Here is a 21,480-nt window from a genome sequence, read left to right on the forward strand (position 1 = left end):
AGAAGAAGAAGAAGCAGCAGCTAAACGTGATCTCTGTAAAATAGTGTTGTTCCTGCGGTGAAACATGTTTGGTTTCAGACTTCAGTTTCTCTTTCTGCTGACTTTCTCTGGAGCAACTCTGGGACAGAAACCCGGTAAGAAGCTGCTATCAACTGCTCTGTTGTGCTAACGCTAACGCTAATGCTAACGCTAGCAACAGAAGGCATTGGTGTCAATGCATTGAAGCTAACGTGAGCTTACTAGCTTAGCCCCTGCTAAAGATTCTAGATTCAGTCTTAAAAGGCTTCATTGTTTAAAACACAATAATTACAGCGAAGGTTTGACGTCTCTTCTACATTAATATGATCTTATAAATGAGTTCAGATTCATATTATTGGATGTTGTCATACTGACTAACTTTAAAGAATTCATAACTGAAGGACAAAAGTGGATACATGGCCCCATCCATCCTCCCCTTAATACGGTGCAGCCGTCCTGTCCCCTTTGCAGAAAAGCATCCCCAAAGAATGATGTGTCCACCTCCATGCTTCACGGTTGGGATGGGGTTCTTGGGGTTGTACTCATCCTTCTTCCTCCAAACACGGCTAGTGGAGTTTAGACCAAAATGCTCTATTTTTGTCTCATCAGACCACATGACCTTCTCCCATTCCTCCTCTGGATCATCCAGATAGTCATTGGCAAACTACAGACGGGCCAGGACATGCGCTGGCTTGAGCAGGGGGACCTTGCGTGCGCTGCAGGATTTTAATCCATGACGGCGTAGTGTGTTACTGATGGTTTTCTTTGAGACTGGGGTCCCAGCTCTCTTCAGGTGATTGACCAGGTCTTGCCGTATGGTTCTGGGCTGATCCCTCACCTTCCTCAAGATCATTGATGCCCCACGAGGTGAGATCTTGCATGGAGCCCCAGACCGAGGGAGATTGACCGTCATCTTGAACTTCCATTTTCTAATAATTGCGCAAACAGTTGTTGCCTTCTCACCGAGCTGCTTGCCTATTGTCCTGCAGCCCATCCCAGCCTTGTGCAGGTCTACAATTTTATCCCTGATGTCCTTACACAGCTCTCTGGTCTTGGCCATTGTGGAGAGGTTGGAGTCTGTTTGATTGAGTGTGTGGACAGGTGTCTTTTATACAGGTAACGAGTTCAAACAGGTGCAGTTAATACAGGTAATGAGTGGAGAACAGGAGGGCTTCTTAAAGAAACACTAACAGGTCTGTGAGAGCCGGAATTCTTACTGGTTGGTAGGTGATCAAATACTTGTCATGCAATAAAATGCTAATTAGTTATTTAAAAATCATACAGTGTGATTTTCTGGATTTTTGTTTTACATTCCGTCTCTCACAGTTGAAGTGTACCTATGATAAAAATGACAGACCTCTAGATGCTTTGTAAGTGGTAAAACCTGCAAAATCGGCAGTGTATCAAATACTTGTTCTCCCCACTGTACATGTTCTGTAGAGGAGTGTTCATGTTGTGTTTGCTCATCACTGTGTGAGAACATAGAGAGGCTTTACTCCATCAGCATGAGGCAGCTGTAGTGAAAACGCTGGGTCGGTTAGATGGTGTTTACTCTAAAATAAAACGTGAGCAGAAAGTAGGAAAAGCAGCTGTGATGTTGGGGTGTAAATAAGACATTCAGGTGTGGCATGATTAATGCAGGTTTCGGTGTCCGGTGGCTTGCTCAAGGGCACCACAGCAGGGCCCAGGGGGGGAACTGAGACCTCTCCCAGTAGCAGTCCACACTCCGTTTTTTAAGGTGTGTTCAGGGACTTGAACCGGCAACCCTATGAGCCGTACAAATATCCACATCAGTCTGATCACTCACTGTTTTGCTTTTAAACTGGTGTTTCTAAACAATTGGGATGGCAGGTTCATGTTGTATGTGTGTTTATGCATTGAACAGAATCATGTATTTAGACAGTCATGATTAAACGTGCTTTCTCTTCCAGATGCTGTCAGAGTGGTGGTTCCAGAAGGCGGTGGTGATGCTGTATTACCAGTCTCCATCGGCAGGAACGCTGAAAGACTTGTCTTTGACTGGAGGAAAGTCGGTCCTGGAGGAGAAGTCCTGCAGGAGGTTTTCCTGTACGATGACAAAAGCTTTCATTACAACAACGGTCGTTCAGGTCAGAGTGAGCAGTTCAAAGGTCGAGTCTCACACTTTCCTGGAGAACTGAAGCACGGCAACACCTCCATCATCATCAGAAACACGAAGGCGTCCGACGCTGGAAGATACACCTGTTATTTTCCACATCTGCAGCCTCGTCAGACATTCTACGTTGAGCTGGATGTTGGTGAGTACTCTCAGCAACACCATGAGAACTACACATCCAAATGAATGAAGAACGCCTGTCGTCAGACGAGCAGTTACAGTAACTCTTTGCAGTTATCAGATAGTATTCGATTCTCCTGATGAACATATGTACAAGTGATGGTAACACATGGGGTTGTTAGACATTTGCCCTGATTGTAATTCACCATCACTTTCCCAAGTCCCAAAATCAGCATTTGGCCCCATGTAGATAGATTTTCCAGGATTGGTAAATGAAATCCAACATTCAGGGAGTGTTTTGGACCTATGGTGTTAGGAATTGTGAGATGTTGTGCTCCTTCAAAGATAGGGTTCATGTTTTATTTTAACATTCTTTTTATTTTACAAGCTTCAAAAATGTGCTTATGGTCTGAATATGGCAGTAGGAGTTTCAGGTACTGAGAGCCAGGAGAGAAATCAGGGTTTGCTACCTCAGTAAGATATTCAGAGCAGGTCTTTCCCAGTATAAATACGACATAACCAGCATCCTTCTTTGTGGCTGGTTCTTGTTCCAGTTTGATAGATATTTCAGTAACTGGGACTTCTGAGACCTTTCAACCTGCAATGCTTTAGATCTATACACATTTAACTAACATCTATTTCTCTTCTTCTAACTTTCTTGTCTTTCCATATGGATCTATAATCGGTAGGCCACCAGTCTCTGATTTGTTATACTGTCTCTATAATTACCCAGGTGATGATTTGTTGTCCTTGCTCTAAGTGATATATGTGGTTGGTGTTTTGTGATTTTTTGGTACTCTTTATTTCCGTGTCATCCCTCAAATTGTGAATGCATTTCCTTCCTCATAAAAGACGATTTTTAAGTGTCTTAACTCCAGCATTGTTTGGCTGCATGTCCTTGCACCTTCCAGTCCTTATGCTAAGCTTATTCATATTATTTGCAGAAGAAGGAAGACTTTATTAATCCTCAATGGAGAAATGACTTTGTCTTTCAGATCTCATCTATAAGGACCGATCAAGAGAAAACTCAGGTGAGCCTGACGTCACTGAGCAGTGTGTGCTGCAGCTCAGTATCATTCAGATATTTAGATGGCTTCCCATTGGTGTTGGTGCAGCAGGTAGACAGAGGGCCTAGCTATTAGCTCCAGTGATCTATCCTTAAAGACAGATGAGGAGAGTCCTGGTTTGGATGTTATCTCTGATCTCAACATCTACAATGTCTAAAGGACAACGGATGCGTCTACGTCTTTAATTTGAATAATGTGTGACAGAGATGAAGCACACACTGCAGCTGTAGAAATCAGTGACATCATCAGTCCAGGCTGCCTGCTGTTTTCTCCTGATCTGTCTTTGAGGTCAAATGGTAAAAAATCTTTCCCTTAAAACTTGTTCTTGATGTAAACAGCATGAAATCCAGACAAATAATCAGGATTCCTGTCGTTGCGCGATGTTCCCTGTTCTTGTTTTCTGTTTTGTTTCTTTGCATCCAGGTGAGTCTCTGTGCCTGTGTGCTGTGTTTTACCTCCCTGAAACAAGTATCCCCTTGCAGTCTGTTTGCCAGCCTACAGTCCTGTTGGGAACCCTTAAATGTTTGAGTTTTATGTTATAAATGTATAGTAGGAGTCCCCAGCACATAAAAAACAGCTGGATGCTAACCTGCATATGTTAGGCAATTTGCACAATTTGTTAACTACCATACCTACCATAGCCTATGTGGAGACCATACCTACCATAGCCTATGTGGAGACCATACCATACCTACCATAGCCTATGTGGAGACCATACCTACCATAGCCTATGTGGAGAATAAAGTAAACGTTTCCTAGAAACTAGTTTTAGAAACCTGGTGATTAGTTTTTGGTTTATGAAGATTTGCCAGATCAATATATATTCAATAAGAGGCCAATTCTGCTGTTGCCTATAGATCGTGATGAGCTCAGCCCCTGCTTCTCTCTATTTTCTATGTTTCTATTCTGTAGTTTATCCGTCCCTCATAAGTCTTTGTGTTCCTTCTGTTCACAGCTGCAACTCCAAAGCCGTCCGTCACGACTCTAACTGCCACAGCAGACTGGGCGTATCTGCAGTGTGAGGTTCCTGGTGCTTCTGTGAACACTAAAGCAGAGTGGCAGAGCAGCACTGGAAGCATCCTCCATGCTGAGGAGAAACGAGTCCCAGAGGAAGACCACGTCTTCATCACTCTCTGCGTTAATGTGACCAGGACCGACCGCTACCAGTGTGTGGTCTCTCAGGAGGACATCAAGCATCGGGTCTCTGCTCAGATCTTTGTGCACATCAGTGGTGAGATGAGTTTGATTCTTCATGTTTTTATCTTTCAAAGACTCTAAGATGCCTTTAAATGTGATATAAAGTTACATTTATATACTTTACTTTTATGTGATGTCTTTCAGAGAAAGAGAGTGAGGACTCATCCAGCACAGGGACCATGGTTGGTGTTGGCATCACTTCATTTGTTTTGGGAGTTTTAACTGTTGCTGCAGTTCTGTGTGTTCTTGAACGTGCAAAGCGCATTAAAATACTCCACAGTAAAGGTACGTTTATATAATTCTATGTATTTCTTCTTAATCTGCACACACCAACATATCAGATGTGTCCAGAGTCTGGTCTCTGTGTCTTCTCAGATGAGCTTCATTGTGTTAGTGTTTACATCAGGTCGATTTATTGACACCACAAACACATCCAGATATAAACGATGATACCAGACGACTGAAAGCATGAGTAATGTACAGCAGTGGAAACAGAGACCTGAATGAGAAGAGAATCAAAGTCTCAGTCAGACTGCAGGAGGAGTGTGTGATGGTGTCCCTCAGGGGTCATCTGTACACACACATTCATTCCTGCTGACTCAAACATTCATCAAGAACAAACTCACTCTGAGAGATTATACCCAGAAGGACATGTTGTTGTTGGATCATCAGTAATATTTCTGTTTGGATAAAAGTTGACTTTATGTAATCTATGTTTGATTTTCTCTGCTGCAGGTTCTGCTCTGGAGGGAGAATATATCATCAACATGGAAGACGGTTCAGTTCGCTCACTAAACAGCTCTGTTACAGAATCCTCAGATCAGCCACTGCAGTCAGGCAATCAGTGTTAGCGTAACGTGTGTGTGTGTGTGTGTGTGTGTGTGTGTGTGTGGGGGGTACGTAGTATGTTCCTCGCTCTGAAATAAGCTGCTCACGTTAACGACGTCTAAATAGTTGAAGCTCATTCCAGAGAGACGTTCCAGAGGAAGGAATGAACTCCAGTTTGACTCACATTCAAACTCAAAGCTGTGTGGAAACGAGGCATCAGATAATCTGAAACAGGATATTACAGATTGTGATTAAGGTAAAATGAGTTCAAAGTATTTTGACAGAACTGGCATTAAAGGGAATAATCTTAAAGGGAATGTATACAAATATATTCCTTGTTGTTAAAGTTTACTGTTTTTAGGAAGACCTTTATCTCTTTCGATGATAAGCAGAGGATGAATCTGGCAGGAATAATCCAGATGCAGTTACTCTTTATGAGCAGCCTGTTACAGGTTCCTGTGAAACCAGCTCTTTCACTTTTATATTTTTCCTTAATTTGTTGATTTGTTTGCAATTCAGGGAACGCCAATCAGAAGGTGGAGTTTGTTGTTTGAGAAAATGTCTGAAGTTGATCTGTTTTTAAATGAACTCCTGGAAAATGATAGTTGGTTGGTCAGTCTGAATGTGTTAATTGAAGGATGTTATGAATTATATCTTGTGTTACATATATGATGTTTATTATATCCATAAGAAGCTTTAGTTTTTGTCTTTCAATTCTATTCATGGTAGAGGATTATCAGTCTGAATGGGCTGATGAAGCGGATCTGAGCTAGTTGTGAAGGCAGCAGGAACACTCTGTGTCTTTGAGGGAACTCTAATAATTGTTTTGATCACTTTTTTATTGAATTATGAATTTATGAATGTGTAAATACACGTATCCATTTCTGGGGATTATTCAACCGTACATCATGGCATTACACCAAAGTGACCTGGAGTTTCATTCTGAACAATAATCTCTCCAAACCTCACTGTGAATTATTGAGGGGGTTTCTTATGTTGTCAGATGAAAAGCGCTGCCTGATATTCTGAGTTTGTTTTCTGTTTCCTTTATTTTTATTGTGTTACCTGCTGACTGTATTATCTGCCAAAAAATGACCCACTGTTGTTGTTGTGTATGTTCTGCTGAAGCACAAATAAGGAATGCACTTTTGCTTTTGCACAGACCACTGTTATAAATGAATAAACATTGAACCTGTATTTAATAACTGCACCTGTTTTTCATATTTTATTTACTGAGTGGAAAAATGTAACGAGTTTAATTTATTTAGAATTTAATACTCCAGTAAAATACGGAACATCAGCTTCAGAAAGACTACTGTGTTACAAACGTTTAAATCATGTTTGACGGCGTTTTTAAAGTTCTACTTGACTTTACTTTGTCTCAATAAAGTCCTTACATCCAAATGTGATGAATTTAATGGAGTTGGGTGAAATACGGCACATCGGTAAAACATTGTCATTAAAGTAATTCACAGTTTAAAAGTAACATGACAAACATAACCCCTAATTCAGACTCAATGTTATCCCAAAAATAAAGTTAGAGCGGTTTCATCGGTAATTGTACATTCCACAGCTCCTGAAACCACACGAGGGATTTAAAGGTGATCTTGACTATTTGTGTAATTTAGATGAAGGAACAATGTTTACCCAACCTCTGTGTATGTTCTGCTCTCATGTTGGGGGTTTCCTAACAACGATAGGACTTCAGGAGGAGGACAGTCGAGACAAACAGGGTTGATGGGGATTTTGTTACCGTGTGTCTGCTGTAGGACGGGAACACGGTAAGAGAAGTATAATAATACTAATGCACATTACTTGGTTTAGTAGAAGTACTCAGCTCTTGTACTTGAGTAAAGTAGAAGTACTCAGGTCTTGTACTTGAGTAAAGTAGAAGTACTCAGGTCTTGTACTTGAGTAAAGTAGAAGTACTCTGATCTTGTACTTGAGTAAAGTAGAAGTACTCAGGTCTTGTACTTGAGTAAAGTAGAAGTACTCTGATCTTGTACTTGAGTAAAGTAGAAGTACTCAGGTCTTGTACTTGAGTAAAGTAGAAGTACTCAGGTCTTGTACTTGAGTAAAGTAGAAGTACTCTGATCTTGTACTTGAGTAAAGTAGAAGTACTCAGGTCTTGTACTTGAGTAAAGTAGAAGTACTCAGATCTTGTACTTGAGTAAAGTAGAAGTACTCTGATCTTGTACTTGAGTAAAAGTAGAAGTACTCAGATCTTGTACTTGAGTAAAGTAGAAGTACTCAGGTCTTGTACTTGAGTAAAGTAGAAGTACTCAGATCTTGTACTTGAGTAAAGTAGAAGTACTCAGATCTTGTACTTGAGTAAAGTAGAAGTACTCTGATCTTGTACTTGAGTAAAGTAGAAGTACTCTGATCTTGTACTTGAGTAAAAGTAGAAGTACTCAGATCTTGTACTTGAGTAAAGTAGAAGTACTCAGGTCTTGTACTTGAGTAAAGTAGAAGTACCCTGATCTTGTACTTGAGTAAAGTAGAAGTACCCTGATCTTGTACTTGAGTAAAGTAGAAGTACTCAGATCTTGTACTTGAGTAAAAGTAGAAGTACTCTGATCTTGTACTTGAGTAAAAGTAGAAGTACTCTGATCTTGAGTAAAGTAGAAGTACTCAGATCTTGTTCTTGAGTAAAGTAGAAGTACTCCGGTCTTGTACTTGAGTAAAGTATAAGTACTCCGGTCTTGTACTTGAGTAAAGTATAAGTACTCAGGTCTTGTACTTGAGTAAAGTAGAAGTACTCAGGTCTTGTACTTGAGTAAAGTATAAGTACTCAGATCTTGTACTTGAGTAAAGTAGAAGTACTCAGGTCTTGTACTTGAGTAAAGTATAAGTACTCCGGTCTTGTACTTGAGTAAAGTAGAAGTACTCCGGTCTTGTACTTGAGTAAAGTATAAGTACTCCGGTCTTGTACTTGAGTAAAGTAGAAGTACTCAGGTCTTGTACTTGAGTAAAGTAGAAGTACTCAGGTCTTGTACTTGAGTAAAGTATAAGTACTCAGATCTTGTACTTGAGTAAAGTAGAAGTACTCAGATCTTGTACTTGAGTAAAAGTAGAAGTACTCTGATCTTGTACTTGAGTAAAAGTAGAAGTACTCTGATCTTGAGTAAAGTAGAAGTACTCAGATCTTGTTCTTGAGTAAAGTAGAAGTACTCCGGTCTTGTACTTGAGTAAAGTATAAGTACTCCGGTCTTGTACTTGAGTAAAGTAGAAGTACTCCGGTCTTGTACTTGAGTAAAGTATAAGTACTCAGATCTTGTACTTGAGTAAAGTAGAAGTACTCAGGTCTTGTACTTGAGTAAAGTAGAAGTACTCCGGTCTTGTACTTGAGTAAAGTAGAAGTACTCAGGTCAGGTCTTGTACTTGAGTAAAGTAGAAGTACTCCGGTCTTGTACTTGAGTAAAGTAGAAGTACTCAGGCGACCACAGCAGCCCACGCTGTCCACTATGTCTAAGCCAATCACATCGCTAGCTTCCCTTGACGTCACACAGATGGGTGTGTGTGCCTCTCTCTGCCTCTTCCTGTAGTCCACAATCAGCTCCTTTGTTTTGCTGACGTTGAGATGGAGGTTGTTGTCCTGGCACCAAGATGTCAGGGCTCTGACCTCCTCTCTGTACGCCGTCTCGTCGCCGTCTGTGATCAGGCCGATGACGGTCGTGTCGTCAGCAAACTTGATGATGGTGTTGGAGCTGTGTGTGGCCACGCAGTCGTGCGTGAACAGGGAGTAGAGGAGAGGGCTGAGCACACAACCCTGAGGGGCTCCGGTGTTGAGGGTCAAGGTGGAGGATGTGATGTTCCCCATCCGCACTGCCTGGGATCTGCCCGTCAGGAAGCTCATGATCCAGTCACAGAGGGCGCTGTTGAGCCCAAGGTCCCTGAGCTTAATGATGAGCTTGGAGGGCACAATGGTGTTGAATGCTGAACTGTAGTCAATGAACAGCATTCTCACATAAGTGTTCCTCTGGTCCAGGTGGGAGAGGGCAGTGTTGGACCGCCTTTAATCAAAGCTAAAGGCGGTCCAACGGATATTGGAGTGACCTTTACTGAGTAATCAAACACATTCAAATGAAACTAATAAAAAGTATGAGTGCACCTAACGGAGAATTTAAACACTTTGATTAATTTCCTTTAATTCAAAATGAAATCAGACGGGATCATAACTGAGTCAATAAAACGTTGTTTAATGTCATTAATCATGAATCCACAACACAGCAGTTTGTTTAGTGAGTAGGAAAACGTGAGTATTTACATCTACCGTCATACACGTCACAGTTTATACCCATGCTAACACAAAGAGACTTTTATACAAGAGAAAGTACTTATTAGCAACGACCAGACATCCCATCATAGGATTCTGGATGTGTCGTTGATGCAAAATACACAAAATAATAATAAACCCTCAGCTGCCCGGAAATAAATCAGAATAATTCGACAGGAGATTTAGTTTGCTGTTTTCTAGCTTTAAAAACAGTTTTACACCAGAAAGGCGAGACATCACAATCTACATGTTCAAGGTTTGCCCTTTATGATCCGTATAAATACTCTCTGCTCGTTATGTACACAAAATAAAACCCGTCCTCTTTAAATCCATCACAGTGTGTACGAAAAAACAAGATACAAAAAAGTGTGTTTGAGTTTTAGTGTCTCAACATGCTGCCTCTCTAAGAGAGGGATCTCCTCTTTCCATCCCTGGAGTCAGTATAATGTCCGGAGGCCGACAGCTAAACTACTGCCCAACAGATTTCAGTAGGAGATACACTCTGCAGCTTCAGAAACGATGCAGATTTAAAAACTCACTCAGAAACATCTGCAGCAGCTCTTCAACACATGCAGCATCTAGAGAGCATTCAGCAGAGGAAACATGAGCAGTTTACTAAAAGCTGCAGAAACCAAACGCTGCAAGAAGCTCCAACACAACGGAGACCAGGGGACACTAAAGAGAGACGCACACAGCTGGAGACCAGGGGACACTAAAGAGAGACGCACACAGCTGGAGACCAGGGGACACTAAAGAGAGACGCACACAGCTGGAGACCAGGGGACACTAAAGAGAGACGCACACAGCTGGAGACCAGGGGATACTAAAGAGAGACGCACACAGCTGGAGACCAGGGGGCACTAAAGAGAGACGCACACAGCTGGAGACCAGGGGACACTAAAGAGAGACGCACACAGCTTGAGAGGTCACAAGGTCACCCAGTACTCCGGTCCCAGCTGTGTGCGTCTCTCTTTAGTGTCCCCTGGTCTCCAGCTGTGTGCGTCTCTCTTTAGTGTCCCCTGGTCTCCAGCTGTGTGCGTCTCTCTTTAGTGTCCCCTGGTCTCACGCTGCTCATGATTCCTGAAGCTGCTGAATGTTCTCTAAATGTGTTGAAGAGCTGCTGCAGATGTTTCTGCATGAGTTTTGGAACCTTTGTGTTTCTGTTGGCCACACTCCCCCAAAAACTACAATATTTTAAAGTGACACCAAATTTGAAAACCTCTCTGATCCCAGCAGGCTTTGCATAGTTAAAAACTCATCAACAAAACTCTTGACTGTTTGTGTTCCCATGAGGAGTGAGCGTAAACTACGTTAGCTACACCAAGCTAACACTAACTCTAATAAACTAATAAATCCATCTTCTTGAACTTTGTCTTTTTGATTAGGAACCTTATAATCCTGTGTTGCATTGAAAGGGGTTATTGTCATGCATATCAAAAAGAATATAATCCCAATGAAGGATTTCCTGCAGGAGGCTTTTATTAGCATTAGCTTTAGCTTGGTGCACCTATTCATTAAATAATAGAGCGATCAGCCTTTTAGTGCAATACATTTAACACCGTGGATCAATCATTAACGTCTCTCTCTCTCTCTGTTAATTATTACACAAATGATCCAAATAAATAAAATAAAAACCTGGTAATCATAATTTACAGCGTGCGAATAACACCACACAGCCATGTTGGGATTCCGTCCTAAACAGGTGCTTTTAGCAGATTTAAAATGTGTTAAATTCACTACATAAAAGCAAGTGTAACAGCTGAGTTTGTGCAGGAAAATACGATTTACAAAACGATAAAAACTGCTAAATAATAACAAGAAAGATCGTCAAAATTAAGCAAAGTCAACCTGGAATTAAAATGGCTTGTAAATATGCAGTTTAATTATATTTAAAAACAATGTTCATTAATGTCCTGTGGATTGTTGGGGACTATTTTCAGCGGCGGATGGATCCACATTTGCAGTTCTTGTATTAATTGCAACCACAGAGGAAGAAAAATGTCCCCAGCGTTAAAGTTTAACATATTTTAAAGTGAAATATCTTTTGAAGGTAGTTTAAAAGTGTCTGAGGAACAAGCTGTTCATGTCCAACACAAAGGATCACACAGAGGACAATATGTACATCGTTTAAACTGGTGGCTTAAAAAGAAGAAGAGGTTCACATTTTCAAATAAAAACAGAACCAAAAAGAAATGTCCGTTCACAGTAGATCAACTCCAGTCTGGAAGTCTATGAAGACATCCAGTGCTCAAAGTCTCTGTTTACCCTTTAATAAATGAACAGGCATACAAAACACTTTCAAAAATGTACAGTCATTCTTTAAAAAATGGAAAAACGTGTATTTTTATTATAGTTATTATTCTCTGAAAACTCCCTCCATCCTCTTGCCTTGTTGCCTCGTCACAAATGAAACCCTCACAAGCTTAAATGAAATGTTTGTGCACGTTCACGGCATCTTGCATATTTCTACACTTCACCTTCAGTCCAAAGTGTTAGGATTAAATATAAATTAGATTTATATACTTATATATATGTGTTACATTTATCTACATACTCTGATGTTCCTGTGGGAAAATATATACCGTTTTCGCCGGTCGCGTGTTGAAGAATCCGTTTGTTTGTGTTTGTTATTATCAGGTCGGTGTTTACAGGGCGGTCAACACTCTCTGCTTGTGTAGCATCTAAAATGCACTCATAGAAATAACTTTAAATGTGATGCTTTTTGTTTCGGTGCTCTGTTGCTTCGTCAAAGTGCTGCCTGTCTTCAGAGCGAGGTTACACGGCGGGGTAATTCTGCGTGCTCAGGTCATGTCTGTAAATGAAATCACATGACGTAGATTCATGTCTGTGCAATTTCAGTACAGGTGCAACGTTTCTCAAATGCTTTAGTGATTCAATATCGAATCAGGCTAACAGACGGGATGAGGAGGTGCTGTTATCGGTCTCTGGGTTTCCCGTCTATCTGTGTCTGTAGTCATGTGTCAGTATGCTGTTGTCTTCCCTGGTGTTCCCTGTCGTCTTTAAGATGTGCTGTCTTTGGTGGAACTGCAGGACGGTGTGAAAATAAATTCCTCACGAGGAGAATAAAGTGTAACGGATCGAATCGTGATGTATCGCTCTGACAATGTAACGAACCGTATCGAACCGTATCGAACCGAACCGAACCGTATCGAACCGTATCGAACCGTATCGAACCGTATCGAATCATATCGTATCGTATCGAACCGAACTGAACCGTATCGAACCGTATCGAACCGTATCGAACCGTATCGTATCGTATCGAATCGTATCGAACCGTATCGAACCGTATCGAACCGTATCGAATCGTATCGTATCGTATCGAATCGTATCGAACCGTATCGAATCGTATCGTATCGTATCGAACCGAACTGAACCGTATCGAACCGTATCGAACCGTATCGTATCGTATCGAACCGTATCGAATCGTATCGTATCGTATCGAATCGAACCGTATCGAATTGAATCATAACATATTCTCTCTTCTGGAAAAAGTCTGTAAATGTAAACCCCCCCCCCCCCCCCCCCCGCCATGATGACGTTATGATTCAAAATGAAATCACGTGAGTCTGTGCCGTGCAGTACGGGTGCAACATTTCCGTGATGGATTTAGTGATTAAATAGTTAAAAATGAATCAAGCCCCCCCCCCCCCCACGAGGATGAATTAAAACTGCTCTGAATCTGGATCAACGTGCTTCTGCTGATACAAGACGAGTAATCAGATGCTCCATTAGTTTGGTTATCATATCGGAGAGTTAGTCTGGGTTTATTCTCACTTCTGGAAAAGTTTGTGAATTTCAATCCCGTGAGCCCCCCCCCCCCCACCCCCCCCAACCCCAAGCCGATTTGATTTAGATGGTGTGGCTCAGAGTTGGCCTGGCGTCTGAATTTGGTTTCTACGTGGTCAGAACTGTGTGATTTGACACCAAGATCATTCATGGGGGGTGATGGTCTGGTTGATACGGGCCCTTTCAGCGCACGTGAGACAGTGTGACGGTGGTTTGTGGCTCTGTGCTCAGACAGGAGGCGAGGTGAGGGTTTGAATGTTCCATTAGTTTGGTTATCAGATTCTGTCTTCTGGAATAAAACGTTTATCAATTTAAACCCCATGACCCCCACGCCCCCCCGTTACTCCTCGCGGACCCCGGTCTCCCAGGCCACCTTCGCCTGTTCCTCCTTGGTCGCGGCGATGATCGGCTGGGAGATTTTTCTTGGCATGGGGCGTGGCGTCGGTGGTTGGGTGGCATTCAGGGGGTCTTCCTCTGGGATACACCCCTCTCTGAGGTAGGGTTTGGGGGGCAGGGCGGGGGGCTCGTGGTGGAGGTGGTAGAGCGGCGGCAGGTGGGGGATGTAGTGATGGTAGTAGTGGAGGTGCTGGAGGTCCTGCTGCTGCAGCGGGTGTCCGGAGGGCTGGATCTGCCCCCCCGCCTCGGGCTCGGAGCCGCTGAACCGCACTGGCTGGTAGTCCAGGTCCTCTGGGTCCGTAGTGCAGCTGGGGGCCGAATCCAGGGTGCCGGTGGGGGGGTCGCAGGAGGAGGAGGACGGGGGGCCGAAGTTGCTCTCGCTGAGGGAGGAGACCCCCGAGCTGGCGCTGCCCGACAGGGTGGAGCTACTGCCATCCAGGACGGACTGAGGACTGGTGGGCGAGGCAGGTATAGGGTGCAGGGGAGACTGGAGAGAGAGAGGACATCAGAAATACTCGTTATAGGAAGTAATGATCATACTCAGATCCCCGGGGAGGACAGAGAAGAAGCTGGACAGAAAAACACCAGAAAATGGGAGGGGCAGAAAACACAGACAGGAAACCAGACGGAGATACAGGAGAACGGCAATCTGAAAGCTCTCGGACTATTTAAAAGTCAGCGTTGATATTATGAAACTGTGAGCATTAAACTGAAACTCAGAGGTTGTTGGACTTGAGAGAGCACACAGGAGCAGTGTGTCTCCCAGTTGGCTCCAGAGGATCAGTGTTTTTAACCAAAGTCTGACCAAAAGAAAAAAGCCCATTCCTTATTCCTTAGAAATAGTAACGTTTCTTTGGGGCGGCAGACTGACAGACAGACATTCATCCAGACAGCAGGAGTGAATAGGAAGAAGAGGAGGAGGAGGAGAAGAATGAGGAAGAGGTGGTAGAGGAGGGTACCTTTCTTAGGGATCGCGCAGGGAGAGCTGGAGGAAGGTCGCTGACCTGGTGGTGGAAAGCGTCAAAGTGCATCGACAGGTGTTGCCCTACAGGGGGAGACACAGCAGGACTGACTGAGAGACACACCTCAGACCAGAGAAGAAGAAGAGGAGGAGGAGGAGGAGGAGGAGGAGGTGAGGAGTGGGAGAAGAGTAATGGGTCAAGTTCTAATTGTCAGTTTGGCTGAAGAAGGTTCCTAGCGGAGTGAAATGACCCCATGATAGGAGCTGATCAGATTCTCTAGATGAAGGAAAGGAGCTTCAGAGCTTCCTTTATAACCTCCGCTCAGGAAACTCTGGACCATGAACATGATGTCCCACAATGCATTGCGGCTGCAACTTTAGAGAACATTCAGCAGTTTGAGGAAACATGAGCACTAAAGAGAGACGCACACAGCTGGAGACCAGGGGACACTAAAGAGAGACGCACACAGCTGGAGACAAAAAATATTTGTCCAGCTGTGTGCGTCTCTCTTTAGTGTCCCCTGGTCTGCAGCTGTGTGTGTCTCTCTTTAGTGTCCCCTGGTCTCCAGCTGTGTGCGTCTCTCTTTAGTGTCCCCTGGTCTCCAGCTGTGTGCGTCTCTCTTTAGTGTCCCCTGGTCTCCAGCTGTGTGCGTCTCTCTTTAGTGTCCCCTGGTCTCCAGCTGTGTGTGTCTCTCTTTAGTGTCCCCTGGTCTGCAGCTGTGTGTGTCTCTCTTTAGTGTCCCCTGGTCTCCAGCTGTGTGCGTCTCTCTTTAGTGTCCCCTGGTCTGCCAGCTGTGTGTGTCTCTCTTTAGTGTCCCCTGGTCTCCAGCTGTGTGCGTCTCTCTTTAGTGTCCCCTGGTCTCCAGCTGTGTGTGTCTCTCTTTAGTGTCCCCTGGTCTCCAGCTGTGTGCGTCTCTCTTTAGTGTCCCCTGGTCTCCAGCTGTGTGCGTCTCTCTTTAGTGTCCCCTGGTCTCCGTTGTGTTGGAGCTTCTTGCAGCGTTTGGTTTCTGCAGCTTTTAGTAAACTGCTCATGTTTCCTCTGCTGAATGTTCTCTAGATGCTGCATGTGTTGAAGAGCTGCTGCAGGTGTTCTGTGTGAGTTCTGATTTGTGTTTCTATATCTGCATCCTTTCTGAAGCTGCAGCACGTTTCAACCAATCCAAATGAATACTGACACCATATCATTCAACTGTCTCTGAAAATGAGACGTCTATGGATAAAATAAGCAGCAGGAGCCGTCGTTTCATGATCATTTTTGGTATCATTACGCATCAGCACCTGTCGGCCACCACAGATTTGTACCTGAGAGCTCATGAACATGAGAGGGAAAAAGGAGAAGACGTTTGCCACTGCATTTGTCCTCTAAGAGTTACAACGCTTCCTGTTTCTGTTCAGATTCTTGTAGCTGTGTTTACAGACTCCGCCTTAAAGCAGGCTGGTTCCCTCACTCAAGGGAGGACTGAAATAGAGACCGAGAGGACGGACAGGAAGAGAAGAGAGAGAAAGGGGTGAGATTCAGCAGGAAAAGTGTGTGAGGGAGGGTTGTGTGTGAGGGAGGGAGGGAGTGTGTGAAGACTCCATCCTTTTCCAAGCTCTCAACAGTACATTTATATCGTGCTGGAAAGAGGAACACACCTTCGACTTCCCCCGGCTCAAATGTCACATTCATTTTTACTTCATCACAAAAACAGGCCGGCTCTGTTGTGATTGGTCAACAGCTCACAGATGTCCCGCCCCCTTTAGCCTATCACGTACAATGGAACTTTGGGATTTCAGCTTTTGCAGACCATTGACATGCACAGAGAGGTATACCACAGGAACACCCCCCCCTTCATCCTTCATACTGAGACAGGAACATTTCCTTTACATACGTCACATCTAATACACAAGACAACATGCAGGTGACACACACACACACACACACACACACACACACACACACACACACACACACACACACACACACACACACACACACACACACACACACACACACACACACACACACACACACACACACACACAGTGAGAGGGTCATACCATGTGGCAGGTTGCGGGGGGGAACGGGAGGCGCCATAACGCTGCCGACATGAGCTGAGAGGAAGGGGAGGACGTCCCTCGTGCCGCTGTCCAAACTCCAACTACTGGGGGTGGTGAGGACTGGAGGAGGGGGGAGGAGGTGGGAGGAGTGAGAGGGAGAGAGAAAGGTAAGGGATCTGTAGATTTATATGTATTGAATATCTTTCTCCTTCTGTCGGCGCTCTCACCTTTCTCAGCCACGGACAGGTTTGGGTCGCTGCAGGGTTTACAGGGTCCGATCATCACCTGGTGGAACAAGGCCCTCTGGAGGTTCGTCGGCTGGGGAAAGAGAGAGAGAACACATGTCAACATTTAGGGCTTTAAATGTCCTCGAAAGACACAGTACATATCTAAATTAAATACTGTGGCCTTGATCATCTTTGTATGTTTAACACAGCCTGTATTCTCCACGATACTGAAACCATTTAAGGGTAACAAACTCTGATGATGATTAATGAATCATAAACACTGCAGAGAAAACAATTTACAAAATGGAGCACCTGTATTTGTTCTCACTCGGGATAATAAACAGGTTAAATTGGGAGATATTTCTTCAGTGGGAAGTTGTTAAAGATTTACCAAAGAAACTCTGATCTGTTAGTCTCAAAACAAACGTAATAGCAGACACAAGAAATACCTCCTCTTAGATCATAAACCTCGGGTCTCTCCGGGGATTTGCAAATAAAGACTTTAAACCTTCGATGCATCATTCAGTCCCTCCCTGGCCTCCGTACCTGTCCGTTCTCCGTGATGTTGGAGTACATGGCGCTGCTCGGCCGGTCTCTGTGAGGCGGCAGCAGCATCAGCATCTCTCGGTTGTGTCGGTATTTGTCCGGCAGAGAAGGGGAGCCAACTGCCGACACCGGAGATCCACGTTAAAGTGAGAGATTTAGAAACGCAGGAGTCTGAAACACAGCTTTAAGATGCAGGGAATCTGAGTCGCTCACCTCTGATGGTGGAGGGGGCGGAGTTTATCAGCTGAGAGGGTGCGGAGTGGGTGGAGCTTAGGCTGGAGGAGGAGGGGCTTGCCTGCAATGAGGAAGGGTGATGGTCAGTAAATACAATATCTGCAGGAATGAGTCCATCAGTAGGGGTGGGGGGAGGGGTGCTCTCACCTGCATGCGGTAGAAGTCCTCGGATGCTCCAGGATCAACAGGCTGCCCACCGTCTCACTGGAAGAGGGAGAGGAGAGAGAGGAGGGGGAGGGACGCACAGCAGTCAGAACAGCTATGGGACTGCAGGGTGGGGGAGGTAACCAGGGAGTAAGGGAGGAATAAAAAGGAAGAGCAAGAATCCATGCAGAGGAAAATCGCCGACAAACAACAACGAGAACATGCAGAGAGAGACGAGGCGATGCAGAGAGAGACGAGGCGATGCAGGAGGTTCAGCCGTGCATGATGAGAGGGATTGGCGAGAGACAGAGAGAGACAGAGAAGATGGTAGAATATCAGAAAGTTTGACGTGTGCAGCGGGTGGTAGAAAACACACTGAGTGGTGCAGGAATGAGTCAACATTAGCCTCCTTTAGCTTAGCGGTGGAGACGTGAAGTCATGTGACCGTCTGTAGTTCCTTTATAGCCCAACATTAGCCTCCTTTAGCTTAGCGGTGGAGACGTGAAGTCATGTGACCGTGCTGTAGTTCCTTTATAGCCCAACATTAGCCTCCTTTAGCTTAGCGGTGGTGACGTGAAGTCATGTGACCGTGCTGTAGTTCCTTTATAGCCCAACATTAGCCACCTTTAGCTTAGCGGTGGTGACGTGAAGTCATGTGACCGTGCTGTAGTTCCTTTATAGCCCAACATTAGCCACCTTTAGCTTAGCGGTGGTGACGTGAAGTCATGTGACCGTGCTGTAGTTCCTTTATAGCCCAACATTAGCCTCCTTTAGCTTAGCGGTGGTGACGTGAAGTCATGTGACCGTGCTGTAGTTCCTTTATAGCCCAACATTAGCCACCTTTAGCTTAGCGGTGGTGACGTGAAGTCATGTGACCGTGCTGTAGTTCCTTTATAGCCCAACATTAGCCACCTTTAGCTTAGCGGTGGTGACCTGAAGTCATGTGACCGTGCTGTAGTTCCTTTATAGCCCAACATTAGCCTCTTTTAGCTTAGCGGTGGTGATGTGAAGTCATGTGACCGCGCTGTAGTTCCTTTATAGCCCAACATTAGCCTCTTTTAGCTTAGCGGTGGAGACGTGAAGTCATGTGACCGTGCTGTAGTTCCTTTATAGCCCAACATTAGCCTCTTTTAGCTTAGCGGTGGTGACGTGAAGTCATGTGACCGTGCTGTAGTTCCTTTATAGCCCAACATTAGCCACCTTTAGCTTAGCGGTGGTGACGTGAAGTCATGTGACCGTGCTGTAGTTCCTTTATAGCCCAACATTAGCCTCTTTAGCTTAGCGGTGGTGAGCTGAAGTCATGTGACCGTGCTGTAGTTCCTTTATAGCCCAACATTAGCCTCTTTTAGCTTAGCGGTGGTGAGGTGAAGTCATGTGACCGTGCTGTAGTTCCTTTATAGCCCAACATTAGCCTCCTTTAGCTTAGCGGTGGTGACGTGAAGTCATGTGACCGTGCTGTAGTTCCTTTATAGCCCAACATTAGCCACCTTTAGCTTAGCGGTGGTGACGTGAAGTCATGTGACCGTGCTGTAGTTCCTTTATAGCCCAACATTAGCTTCAGAAATCCTAAAGTGGTGTTAATATCTGGAAATTATCCTGCTACATGTATAAGTATCATAAAGGTTTTGGAGGGAGATGCTGCCTTCAGGGTAGAGACGGATGAAATCAGTGATTGTGAAGAAAGATGGAGAGAGGATGATGTGTGTGTTCTGACTTTGAAGTGTGATGAAGATGTGTGTGTGTGTGATGCTGACCTGTGTCGGTGCATGAGTTTGAAGCTCTCGGGGCTCATGGGGCTGTGGGAGGCCAGGATTCGGGGGGTGTTGGCACCTGATCCAGACTTCTCCAAACCAGGAAGACCCTGCAACGTGACGGAGAAACACTGCTCTGAATACATGTACAAATACTTTAAGTACATTTAGATGAGAGTACTTTCTACTTTTACTGGAGGAACATTTAGAATACTTTTACTGTGACAGAGTATTCCTACACTCTGGTACTTCTACTTTACTCAAGTACAAGACCTGAGTACTTCTACTTTACTCAAGTACAAGACCTGAGTACTTCTACTTTACTCAAGTACAAGACCTGAGTACTTCTACTTTACTCAAGTACAAGACCTGAGTACTTCTACTTTACTCAAGTACAAGACCTGAGTACTTCTACTTTACTCAAGTACAAGACCTGAGTACTTCTACTTTACTCAAGTACAAGACCTGAGTACTTCTACTTTACTGAAGTACAAGATCTGAGTACTTCTACTTTTACTCAAGTACAAGATCTGAGTACTTCTACTTTACTCAAGTACAAGATCTGAGTACTTCTACTTTACTCAAGTACAAGATCTGAGTACTTCTACTTTACTCAACAACAAGACCTGAGTATTATAGTAATCTGAGTACTACAGTATATCTGAGTACTGCAGTTTATCTGAGTACTGCAGTATATCTGAGTACTGCTGGATGGTTCCTCACATGGCAGAGGCTGCTCCTCATCACCTGGAACTGATCGATCAGCTTCTTGTGCAGGGGACGCATTTCCGGGTGCACCAGCTTCTCGTGCACGGCCAGCCCGACTCCCAGGATGTGAACCTGAGGGGGGAGGGAGAGCATTTATAATAATCCAACACTCCCTGAAGGTTGAGGGTCTGTATGAGTACATCAGCAGGAGGTCCATGTGTCAGAGACGGCCCACCTGCTCCTGCATCAGGTCTTTGAGCTGTGTGATCTTCTCGGTGTCTTCAGGGTGGCTGGTGATGTACTCCTTATCAAAGAACGCCTGCAGATAAAGAAAGGACATCAGAGACGGAGGAGGATCAGCTGTGAAACAACAATGGAGATCTGAACCAAAGGGAATATTTTGTTTTCTCAGAAACGTTAAAAATAAAAAAAGTCAATTAAATTTCTAATTGCGTGAACAAAGACGAGGGGACTTAAATATTGGTGTAATACGAGTACTGTCAGAAATAAATGTAATTCATTATAACCTTTGGGTCGGAGGGTGAAGCAAAAACACTTCTAAATTCTCTCTCGCGAAAAACGGATTAAATACCCAAATAATCCCAAGCACACATTTCCCTCTAACTGTATTGTTTAACAACCTATATCCAATTAAAAAGACTCAGACATTAAGATCGAAGTATGGAAGCCCTGAGGGGGAAACAGGAAATCTTCCCAATGTCTTGAATTCTTTAAAAAAATATATTTGGGGCTTTTTGCCTTTAATGGGATAGGACAGTGGAGAGTGACAGGAAAGTGGGAGAGAGAGTTTGGGTGGGATCCGGAAAGGACCACGGGTCGGGAATCGAACCCGGGTCGCCGGCGTGTGGTGCAGGTGCCCCAGCCAGTCGCGCCACGGCCGGGGCCGTTGAATTATTTACGGGTCATATTTTAAAAACAGGTGAAAAACGTGTACATTTTATATGTCTTTTGTATGTATTTTCTTAAAAACCATGACAGCCATAAGGACACGTGTATTACAACAAC

General features: G+C 44.2%; 2 protein-coding genes across 3 annotated transcripts in view; one reads left to right on the forward strand and one right to left on the reverse strand.

Annotated features, from left to right (window-relative positions):
• LOC134882981 (butyrophilin subfamily 1 member A1-like) lies at positions 1 to 6,569 on the forward strand. 2 transcript variants are annotated; one of them, XM_063911044.1, is made up of 6 exons: positions 1 to 134; positions 1,950 to 2,294; positions 3,268 to 3,303; positions 4,295 to 4,570; positions 4,681 to 4,821; positions 5,272 to 6,569. In XM_063911044.1, exons 1-6 carry the CDS (start codon positions 65 to 67, stop codon positions 5,385 to 5,387), a joined length of 984 nt encoding a protein of 327 aa, XP_063767114.1. In that variant the 5' UTR covers positions 1 to 64; the 3' UTR covers positions 5,388 to 6,569. The 2 variants fall into 2 exon arrangements, with proteins under 2 accessions (XP_063767114.1, XP_063767115.1); XM_063911045.1 differs by lacking the exon at positions 3,268 to 3,303.
• Positions 6,570 to 13,503: 6,934 nt separating this feature from the next.
• The window catches only part of LOC134882178 (dedicator of cytokinesis protein 3-like), a 46,411-nt gene continuing 38,434 nt past the window's right edge, over positions 13,504 to 21,480 (reverse strand). The window contains 11 exon segments of the mRNA XM_063909769.1: positions 13,504 to 14,330; positions 14,803 to 14,888; positions 16,845 to 16,964; positions 17,072 to 17,162; positions 17,618 to 17,736; positions 17,831 to 17,912; positions 17,999 to 18,018; positions 18,021 to 18,118; positions 19,750 to 19,877; positions 20,470 to 20,586; positions 20,690 to 20,773. Coding sequence (XP_063765839.1) covers positions 13,788 to 14,330; positions 14,803 to 14,888; positions 16,845 to 16,964; positions 17,072 to 17,162; positions 17,618 to 17,736; positions 17,831 to 17,912; positions 17,999 to 18,018; positions 18,021 to 18,118; positions 19,750 to 19,877; positions 20,470 to 20,586; positions 20,690 to 20,773 — 1,488 coding nt within the window. The 3' untranslated portion in view covers positions 13,504 to 13,787.

Source organism: Eleginops maclovinus, chromosome 20, assembly GCF_036324505.1.
Source record: "Eleginops maclovinus isolate JMC-PN-2008 ecotype Puerto Natales chromosome 20, JC_Emac_rtc_rv5, whole genome shotgun sequence".
NCBI lineage: Eukaryota > Metazoa > Chordata > Actinopteri > Perciformes > Eleginopidae > Eleginops > Eleginops maclovinus.

Bases quoted from the DNA above. Each gene is read 5' to 3' on its own strand.
- LOC134882981 (XM_063911044.1), top strand. From the start codon at position 65: ATGTTTGGTTTCAGACTTCAGTTTCTCTTTCTGCTGACTTTCTCTGGA. The intron at 135-1,949 runs GTAAGAAGCTGC...TTTCTCTTCCAG, and splicing joins AACTCTGGGACAGAAACCCG to ATGCTGTCAGAGTGGTGGTT. The intron at 3,304-4,294 runs GTGAGCCTGACG...TTCTGTTCACAG, and splicing joins CCGATCAAGAGAAAACTCAG to CTGCAACTCCAAAGCCGTCC.